Here is an 11,012-nt window from a genome sequence, read left to right as displayed (position 1 = left end):
TTGCATATAGACTCTTATTTCACTATTTCAGTTTTTTTAAACTATTTTTGTTTTTGTATTTACTTTTTAATATTCACTTGCACTATATTTTTCTGTTTATCTGTATTATTGTGTTGCACTGTTGGAGAAGCCTGTGACCTAAGATTTTCATCGACATAACTACTCTATGTTCGTATGACAAATAAAGAACCTTGAACCTTAAACATAATACTTCATAATTGCTGCTAGGATCATAGTGTAATATAATTATCTTAGTTGTAATGCAATATACTGTTTTTATAATGCAGTATAATGATACAACACTATTTAACACTTTAGAATTGACTAGTTTTACGAAATTGGTTTAGAAAAACCTTAATCGTAAGTAGTACGTAGAACCCAAAATTCCAAGTTAAATTACGTAATTACGTTTACGGGAACCTAGTTACCTAGTTAAAGTCCTAAGTTTTAGAAATTTTCGGAAAGTCCTTAAGTTACGTCCGTAGTACGTACCTTAGGACCCTAAGGGTACCTAACGTACGGTAACGGGGGTATTAACGGGACTTCGACGTAGTACGTTACAACGGTCTACGACTTACGTAACGTTCCGTATACGTCGTTAACTACCGTGTTAACGGACTTACGGAACTACGGTCGTANGACCTTTACTCCCAGCGGCTCAGGAAGAAAGCCCTCAGGATTACAAAAGAGCCTGCCAGACGGCAGCAGACTGAACAGTTTGTGGCTGGGGTGATGGGGGTCTTTTGTAATCCTGAGGGCTTTCTTCCTGAGCCGCTGGGAGTAAAGGTCCTCCATGGATGGTAGCTCCGTCCTGGTGATGTTCTGTGCAGTTTTCACCACCCTCTGTAAAGCCTTACGGTTGAGGGCGGTGCAGCTGCCGTACCAGTCCGTGATACAGCCAGTCAGGATCCTCTCTACCTGTAGAAGTTGCAGAGTATCCTGGAGTATCCTGGAGTATCCTGGAGTCCATGTTGAAGCTCCTCAGCCTGCAAAGGAAGAAGATGTTATGACCTTAAGGGTCATTATTAAATGCTGATTATTATTATAAAGAATTATGATATAGGTTTATAATGTATTGAAGACATGGGCTTCATAAAAGTGTTATAAAAACATTGAATGATTAACAATATTCTTTCATTATTTTTGAAGTGAATTGACTGAGGGGCTGCCTAAAGCTTCTAATTACAACATCCTGCCAGCATGACTTATCTTTTATTATTCTTAATTTTCAGTTTATGTGCCTCCAATATTAATCATTTTCAATCTGCCTGGTAGGACTCCGGCCAGTCTATACCAGCGGTGGTTGAGAGCTGTGTTCGATACATCAATCTGTATGGTAGGTTCCTATTTTACGTTCATATGTTGGCTTTCCACAAAACAAAAACCCCTCCTTTCCCCTACTTAACCTCCTGACACAAACATACATCCTCCAGAGTTGTTTATAGCCTTTAACACCTTCATGCTTTAAATGCTGTGTACATACTGTGAGGACTGGTTACTATTCTTAAACTTTAAATGTGCTTGTAAATTCAATGGAAGGACATTTGTACATTTTACACTAACGGGCCTATCTGTCTACAGGTCTTCAGCAGCAAGGTATATTTCGAGTTCCAGGCTCCCAGATCGAAGTCAACGACATTAAAAATGCATTTGAGAGAGGTCAGTCCCAGTGCGCCTGGCCATCATTTCTTGATTGATTTTAAATTGCGTTTTGTCCACCTCAAAAGCCACGGTCTCTTCCACAGGCTTTCAAAGTGCAGATAAAGAGCCCATGTGTCACATGTAACCCTGTAATGGACTTGCATATCCTTTCAGATGCATTATACATAAGATCAGCGTCTAGGGGTAATAATAAATGAGGAAGAAAAACGCACTCTCAATGTTTATATTAACCTCCCAACTTAAGATGCGCATAAAAAACTGCATCAGTGTTGTGTTACATGGACACTGATAGTAATGAATGATTGAGTGTATTTAATATACGCTATATCTACAGGAGAGGATCCTCTGGTGGATGATCAGGCCGATCATGACATCAACTCTATAGCCGGCGTTCTCAAGCTCTACTTCAGGGGGCTGGAAAACCCGATGTTCCCTAAGGAGCGTTTCCTGGACATAATTTCCACAACCAGTGAGTCAAAATCCAGGAAAATATCTGATAGATGTAATGTTTTATTTGTTCTGTCTTTCTGTTAATGCTTCCTGTTTGTCTTTGCTTCTTACTTTATATTCAGAGCTGGACTCCGGTGCAGAGAGAGCTCATCACATCCAGCAGATAGTTGTGACTCTTCAGCGGCCTGTGATTATCGTCATGAGATACCTGTTTTCATTTCTAAATCAGTAAGTCCTGCCACAAAAAAAATCCCTCGTGTGACACTGAAAATGATACTAATTGCTTCTGTCTTTCCAGTGTTTCTCAGTACAGTGATGAGAACATGATGGACCCCTACAACCTCGCCATTTGCTTTGGCCCCACATTGATGCCAATACCAGATGAACAGGACCCTGTGTCCTGCCAGGCGCATGTTAACGAGATCATTAAGACCATTATCATCCACCATGAGGTCATCTTCCCCAGCCAGCGTGAGTTGGACGGACCTGTGTATGAAAAATGCATGGCTGGAGGGGAAGAGTACTGGTAAGTGCAAGACACGGTTTCCAGCATGTGTCAGTAGAGTTTAGAGGGCGGCTGAGGAGTCAGGAGTGTGAGTATGTTTTTGAAAGGGTGAATTTAAGACAAATTGTGAAGCCCTTTGGATAAAAGCTGCTATTTTTAAGCAACCATTTACTACCCGTTTTTTGATCAGTTGTTAACAGCCTAACAACTTACTTTTTGAGTATGCACAATACTATTTAAAAAACATAGCAATAATAAAAACAACTGTTCAGCTATTATTCTTTTATATTAGACACAGATTAAATAAATACATTTTGCATAATAAAATTCAATACAAATGTTATCAAATATAATTTATATGAAAATGTATTTTTGAAATGTAAAAATAACCATTTATGTCGTAATAAATGTGCATATATTGGAAATTAAGTTATAAGAACGATTATTGAAAATAATTCATAAACTATATGACGGAAAGCTTAATATTCCTCTATTTGCTACATTGAATATGATTTGAGGGATCGCTGTCTTCATATTTCTCCGTTCAGTGAAAGCCCCCACAGTGAGCCCGGAGCTCTTGACGAGGTAGACAATGGTACCGGACCCAACACTAGCGATGAAGGTGAGTCACACTGCAGAGACACCAGCTGTACCTTTTTAATAAGAGCTGAAGTAGTCTCAAACTGGATTCTGTCACATTTCTCTGAGTTGTACTTTCTTGTGTTTTGTATTTCAGAGTTGGAGCAGATCGAGGCCATCGCAAAGTTTGACTACGTTGGCCGCACTCCGAGAGAGCTGTCCTTCAAGAAGGGAGCCTCCCTGTTGCTCTACCTGCGAGCCTCTGAGGACTGGTGGGAGGGCCGACATAACGGGGTGGACGGGCTGATTCCACACCGTTACATTGTGGTGCAGGACATGTGAGTGGGATACATTTGGTCTGTAGGGCTCCCACATAGATTTTAGTTATATAACTGCATCAGAACATTTATTTAGATAAGAAGTCAGTACCTTGGTTCTGCTGCAGGGCATAGGCTGCTTAGGCTGCTCATTATTTATAGTGCTCTATTTTTCCCAAATGCATTATTCTATTCGTATTTTTACGCAATGTTTTTGTCTTTTCTAGCTGTTTAAAAAGCTTGCCGTTATAAAAACAGTGCCTTTGTAAGGGGCAGTGTGAATACAATGAGATGTTTTTCTGCATTTTTCTTGTTTCCTTGACAAACCTGGTTGCAATGGAAACCAAATAAATGCTCCTTAATCAGCAAGGAAAGAGCACAAGCACTTGATCACTCCACAAATGCAGCCTTTAATTCTGCTCCAGCCTTTTTCCTGATAACCACTCCTGCATCACAGGGCAGGTAACATAATTAAAGCTAAATTAAAAAGAGGATTGATGTACTTTCGGTCAAAAGTGTCTGCCGGGGACTGATAAGTGATTAATTATGTCTGTAAATGTAATGAGGGTTTCTGTGCTGGTGACATTTTTGTGTTGTTTTTGTGACAAGAATTTAATTGTAAGGGACTCCGTTCTTCCGTTTGAGAAAATTAACATTTTCCTGAGGACGGAAGCCATTAATTGCAAATCAATTCTTCTGTCTGTCCGTATCAGGGATGATGCATTCTCAGATAGCATTCAGAGGACTAATAGTGCAGGCAGCGGTGGACTACAGCACGATGAGAGAGCCCCTTCCAGAAATGATCACCAATCTCCATGCGAACACACACCCGAGCGCCGCTTTGGAGCAGCGCTGGGAAGGTTAGTTCTATCATGCAAAATGCACTTTTTTTATGTCTTTTATACATAAATATGTGTCCCCGGTGTGTCAGGGAACTCACAAAGTGTCAGAAAACAAAACCCTCTCTCTTTTCCTTCTTCCCAAATCTCTAAAAACGGGGGAACAACGGAGCTGATCAAGATTTGCTGCCGATATGATGTAATATCGAAAATGTGGGCTGGCTTTACGCCCACGGCCCTATCAGAAACAATGCGTGACGTGTTTTGGACATAATATGGTCTGTGTTTACATTAGCAAGCATCGCAAACACTCAGAGAGTATGTGTAAGAAAGCAGGAAATAAAAAAGGAACTCACCTTGTGGTAAACCAGCAAGAGAACAAGCATTTGAGCTCCATACTGTTTCAGAAAACATCCTTGATGTGGTTTGGAACATGATATGGCGTTTCATCACGGCAGCATTTAGCTGAGTATCTGGGTAGAATTCTCCCGCATGAGCAGGCATAAGCTCCGCTCCCTCTTTTTTTTTTTTATAAAGCTTTATACCCAGAATCAGCACTTTAGTAACAGGGCTGAAATAGAGGGATATGAGGCATGGCTAGAATTGGGGATCTGTTTGGTATTTTGAGCAAAACACTTCATAGACATGTTTTTTATATATTTGTATATATCTGAGACCTATAATATATGCCTAAAAANTTGTGGCAAGAGAGAAAGCCTTTGAGCTCCAAACTGTTTCAGAAATAATCCTTGATAATCCATGATATGGCATTTCATCACTGCAGCATTTAATTTAGACAGTAGCTGCCGGGTCCCGCATGAGCTCAGACCCCTCCAAAATCAGCACTTTTGTTAATAGGAAGGGAAATAGAGGGATATGAGGCATGGCTAGAATTGGGGATCTGTTTGGTATTTTGAGCAAAACACTTCATAGACATGTTTTTTATATATTTGTATATATCTGGGACCTATAATATATGCCTAAAAATAGCATGATAGGAGACCTTTAAGACTCAATGGGCTCACACACTACAGACAGTGCATACACTTTATACAGACATTACGTTTATGCATTTTAAATTCTTGTGAATGTGAGTGAAGAGATTCAAACTGATCAAGTACCAAAATGTGTTTTTTCTCAGGGTGAGGATGCGATCAGATGGTGCTGCCGGCTCACACCACAGGAACGGCGCTGACAGTCAGAGCCCCACCAGAGCTGCAGATCACCCCCCTAAGGTTCTGCCTCGGCCCTGCAGCCCACACAAAATAGCGGTTAGCAGGGGCCCAGCCGACAGTCCCGAGAAACGACGCCTCGCCACATTTGGCAGTGCTGGCTGCATCAACCACCCGGACAGAAAGGCCTTCCTGGACAGCCACTCTCAGCGATCTTCACCCAGCACCACTCGGCACGCGAGTTTAGGAGATCACAAAACCCTTGAGGCTGAAGCACTCGCTGAGGTGAGTGTTAGTGTACTTTTGAAAAGACAAATGATTAAAATATGAATACACTAAACATATTTCTACAAATACATTTTGTACAAACATCCTCATTAAGAAGAAAGCTGTCCTTTTATGCCATACCTAATGTTTAGTATTTTATTCATATAGAAATTCTTACATTTATTCTGAAGGATATTGACTGTAAATTATAATATGGATTACATTATTTATGAATAGGACAAACAAAGAAAGCCAATCACTTGCTGCTACCTGTTTTAATCATTACTGCTCTGAGGGCACGGTCATAACTGAAATTGAAGCAATCTATCCTCCAAAGTGCTTTAAACACCGTTACATTTATACACACACATCTGGATTCTGGGGGAGGACACCATTTATTTAATGTCAGCGTGTAAATCAAAGTATAAAAAAAGTATAAAAGTAAGGCTAACAAGTCTCTCCCATCTTTGGTTTAACATGGTTTTATTTACTTGGTGTTTCTCTGATTGTCAACACATGTTCCCCTTCTGCTTATGTTTCAGGACATAGAGAAAACAATGAATACTGCCCTCCATGAGTTGCGTGAGCTGGAGCGACAGAATGTAGCCAAACATGCCCCTGACGTTGTCCTGGACACATTGGAGCCCCTCAAACGCGCCGGGGGGGCGCAGGATCCGCCCGCGAGCCCCCTCCACACCATAGTGATCAGGGATCCAGATGCAGCGCAGCGACGTAGCAGCAGCAGCTCCTCCTCCGAGACCATGACCACTTTTAAACCTGCTATAGCAGCACGTAGACCCAGTGCCCCTCTAAGGCCCCCGCCTGTCAGACCTGTTCGGCCGGCCCCTGTGATTGGAGCGGGGCCATACCGCTCCAGCAGCTCGAGCTCCTCTGGTCTGGGCAGCCCGGGCATCACACCCACCGACAGGGTCTTTCCCAAACCTCCCTCCCCATCACCTTCCACTTCCTCCTCTTCCTCAGACAAACAAGGTAACATGTAGCTCCAGTCAGTCACAAGTGGTTGAAGAACACTTTGGACACCGAGGGATTGTGTTTGCCATCACGCTCCTGCACTTCTTTTCCACAGCAAAACAAACTTTGTTGTCTGTATGATGAATATTTACCACTAATCTTCTAGAGTGTAGGACGGCTACTGCTACTTTCTGACACACTCTGGGCCAACGCATTACCTTGTTGGTGGACAAGTTGATATAGCGTATAACAATATTACAGTAGAATTTAAATAAGAAAATTGTTTATAGAATGCTACCATGCTGAGCAGACATGCTGGATAAAAAAAGGGATGCACTGGAAAACGCTTCTGTTTACTATAATCTGACAGTGAAACATCTCAAGTTATTAGGTTACAAATATGCTGTGGGCTTTGACTTTCAATCTTGTTCATGTTTCATTATGAGGGAACACTTATGGGTGTGTTTCACCACTAATTGTGTAGACATCCAGTCTGTGCTGGTGTTTCTTTAGTCTATCAAATCCATGACTCCTTGGCCACATCGGGGCTGTTTCTGAGATCACTCTCCATTTACTGTAAAATCTGGAACATTGTACACCTACTGTAAGTAACATTTAATAATGGAATGAAAGAAAGTAGTGTGCATGGCATGTTAACTCTTTTTTACCAACAATGAATTTACCACAATGCAATGCATCATATTTTATAGATGCAAAAATTACAGCTGTTTGGCGCTGCACCTGTTATGATGCTGATTTATAAATGTTTGAAATTTCAATGTATTGTTCACTATATGAGAGTGATTTCAGACACAGCCCTTGGATCATCGGTAAAATCAGGGTAGAGCTGCATTAGGTAGCAAATCTTCTAATGGCTACTACATGCTGGCTTAAAGGTAACTACATCTGTATTTGAGCCAATATTTAAAAACCTAAAAAACAATGGTAGTATGAAAAACAAACTGGAAGACAGCAGTTCTTGCTACACCCCAACGACACACACATATCCAACCCAAGGACACTGAGTACAAAGGGCTGAAAGCTTTTCATGGACCTCACCTATTGTTACTTGGATTGGTAAATATTTCAACGAAGTAATTTAGGACAATAATTTGAAACAAGCTACGAAAATATTGTCTTTAACCTAAATCAAAATATACTCCCTTTCTGTCTTGAAATTGTCGATTACTATTTTTCTACGAGAGAAGAAAGTTTGAAAGAAAATGTTCCATCAAAACTTTCCAAGCAGCTTTGTCCTCAGTAAAATGGGTCGGCTCCAGTCTGACCAATCAATAACCTTTCTGACCGGCAGTCGAATTTTCTCAGCAGTCGACTGTTACAAACTCTTTGTAACTCTGATATTTGATCATTCATTGTGTTTGCTGCATGTCAGTACTGGCAAGCTGTTCAAAAATCTATGTCTTATGCCTGATAACACGAGAACAGTATCACAGCCAAAACTATATTTTTCCTTCATTCATTAATTTCAGAAATAGGTCAGTGGATGGCAGAGGTAGACCAGGCTGCAGGGCCAGAGTAACACAGAGAACATTGACTATTATTGTTGACATTATAGACATGCCACCCATATGATTAATACAAGGAAATACAAATGAAAATCATAAACTGTTGTTATATTATAGTCATCTCTCTTTATAAAAAGATTAGCTGTGTTACCTCAATAAAAAGTAAAAAAGTTATCCTACAATTCAAGTGGCTAATGCACTTATAAACAGTACAGGGAACTATGCTGCATTTGTAGGTTATGTGTATTCATTTGATGAAGTTTACTAGAAATATGATATAGCACATCAGTACGTACCATTCAAGCTTACACTGTCTAGATTGCACATGGTCAGTTCAGGCTGTGTGGGTGTTTAGATGAACTTGTTTACTGTTGGTGGTGTTTGTTGTCTGTCCTATAAGGATGATCAATATATCTTTAACGTGTAATAGGTACATTGGATTGAATATATACATACTTCTAAAGGATACTTGTATAAATAACATTGTATAATAGGAACAGGATATATTATCATGTCTAGTCTGTAGATTTTTGTAACTCTTATCCTTGCACAAACATTAACAAAACAATAAATTGGTAAAACGTCACAGACATTTGTCTTTTTATTTTCTGGTGATGTTCAATAACAGTGTTAATGCAGTGTACCATATTTGTAGTCATGCAGTCATCTTTAACACTGAATCTGATTTGTGGTGAAAAATAACATGAGCATACCTAACCAACTTGAATCACAGCTCACTCTGCACTAGAGTGGTTATGCAGTGCCATCTGCTGGTGAGCATATACTGTATGTTAAAATAATTCATATCATCATAAAATGCACCATTAACTATCACAGCACCCTGCATATAATCATAGTTTGCAAGTAATGTACTAAAAGGGGAACGATGCCAATCTCGAAAAAAGAACTTCAATATTATTCCTTGGGTCTAAAATTGTCTCAAAATATTAAAATGTAATGCATTTGTTTTACATTTAACTAGCCAACAGAATACAATAAACGTTTTCACACCTACTACAATATGAAACTTTTTAATTACAGTTAATTAATAATAATATTTCCATGATGTAAAAAAACACAACTCTGAAAAAGGCTTTTCTTCCATAGAGAGTACCTTATTTTTTGAATATATTTAGCAGGCAATATTCATGTATACCTTTACTTAACCGTCCTGTTGTCTTCGGGTCAAATCCGACCGATTTAATCCTTTCATCAATGATAACTTTTTTGGTTTTGCATTGTATTGCATTAAGGCTTTATGATATCCTTCACAGTAGACATTTGAACATATGCAATTGCTGATCACCACTTTCATTGAATTTTGGATGATTTAGTCAACTTTGTAACACCCATGGTGTTCCCGGTCCGCAATAAAGAAAAGGAATTAGTGAACCATCTGGATCAGATAAAACACACACACAAACACCCACACACTGTGTGTGTGTGTGTGTGTGTGTGTGTGTGTGTGTGTGTGTGTGTGTGTGTGTGTGTGTGTGTGTGTGTGTGTGTGTGTGTGTGTCCCCTTATGTGCTCATCATACCTGGCACTCACAAACACACACAGAAACAATTTGACACATTTCCCGCTCTTATGTGCCCATCCCCCCACATGGATCACACCTGGCACATGCAATACATGCTCAGTGTCTGTTCTTTGTATTTACTGCAGTTTTTCATGAATACCAGTAGTCTGATAAACTATTTACAGTTTGAAAGGGTGTTCAATGAAATTTGGTGATGATTAATGGTTTTTGTGTTAATGTAATAGCAGTTAAAACAGGACCGGACCGTGAACACCAAAGTAAGGGGGGGGAAACGAAGACAATAGGAGGGTTAATTAAAACAATTCAGTGCTTGACTTTGACTTGTTATGGCGGTTTTTATATTTACCAAAGTAAAGAATCCTAATACCTCTTCTTATAGTAATGCACTGCATTGTTTACATTTCCTATCACATAGCACAGTTACCACTTTTGCCCTGTGGATGGAGGCATTGTCATCCCGGAACAAGAGTGAAATGATTTACCATTTGATGTGAGAAAAAGCACCTTAAAACATATCAGAGGCACACAATTACTATTAATGGGAGAGGAAAGACGGGGAATCGAATTTTGGGTTCATTAATGTGTATTCATTGATTGGACTTTCCTTTTACAGTTTTCCATGTGTAGAACTAACTAAGTAAATATAGTTAATTATTTTCCACCTGCCCTATTCTTTGTAGCATCTTACTTTTGAAAATATAGTTTTGTAGTAAAATAGGGTTAATGTAGTTCAAACGATCAATGCTCTCAGTGCTCTGTCCAAATATTCCCAAACGTTAGAGATTTTAGAAGATTTCCTCTCAAACAGATGCTTGTTTATTTTTCCCTTCATCCTGAACCAATATGATCATGGGTGAGGAAACACATTGTACACCTTAAGTCACCATCCTCCATCCTCACCCCCACCCCCACCCCAACCCCAAGCTCAGCTGCACATAGTATGATCACTTCAATTGGATGACTAGGAGGTCCATTTCTCAGGGCATTAGAGGTCAATGCTCTTAGAGAAATCCTGACCTGAAAGAAACTGATAAGTATTTATAGATTAGCCACAAATAAAACACATGCTTTGGACTAAAAACATTTGTATATAAAATAGAGAACATTTTAATAAAGGACAAAGATGGTCGTCACTGTCTTGTTCTGTTTCCACCATCCTGTTTACAGGTAATTCTTGTTT

The 11,012-nt window shown here is 39.7% G+C and overlaps 1 protein-coding gene across 4 annotated transcripts in view; it reads left to right on the top strand.

The window, feature by feature from the left end:
* The window catches only part of LOC104965628 (SLIT-ROBO Rho GTPase-activating protein 3-like), a 32,589-nt gene extending 23,710 nt beyond the window's left edge, over window positions 1–8,879 (top strand). For 3 of the 4 annotated variants that reach the window (XM_010794620.1, XM_010794621.1, XM_010794619.1), the window contains exons 13-22: window positions 1,276–1,336; window positions 1,582–1,659; window positions 1,997–2,131; window positions 2,235–2,340; window positions 2,411–2,638; window positions 3,166–3,239; window positions 3,354–3,534; window positions 4,227–4,373; window positions 5,494–5,809; window positions 6,334–8,879. In XM_010794620.1, coding sequence (XP_010792922.1) covers window positions 1,276–1,336; window positions 1,582–1,659; window positions 1,997–2,131; window positions 2,235–2,340; window positions 2,411–2,638; window positions 3,166–3,239; window positions 3,354–3,534; window positions 4,227–4,373; window positions 5,494–5,809; window positions 6,334–6,792 — 1,785 coding nt within the window. In that variant the 3' untranslated portion in view covers window positions 6,793–8,879. Of the gene's footprint in view, window positions 1–1,275; window positions 1,337–1,581; window positions 1,660–1,996; window positions 2,132–2,234; window positions 2,341–2,410; window positions 2,639–3,165; window positions 3,240–3,353; window positions 3,535–4,226; window positions 4,374–5,493; window positions 5,810–6,333 lie in introns of those variants that run through there. The other variant, XM_010794622.1, reaches the window with a different exon arrangement.
* Window positions 8,880–11,012: the final 2,133 nt, after the last annotated feature.

This window comes from Notothenia coriiceps, unplaced genomic scaffold (genome assembly GCF_000735185.1).
Source record: "Notothenia coriiceps isolate Sejong01 unplaced genomic scaffold, NC01 NC01_scaffold00037246, whole genome shotgun sequence".
NCBI classification, from domain to species: Eukaryota; Metazoa; Chordata; class Actinopteri; order Perciformes; family Nototheniidae; genus Notothenia; species Notothenia coriiceps.
The sequence above is the reverse complement of the archived record's forward strand: the minus strand, read 5'-3'. Positions and strand labels throughout refer to the sequence as shown.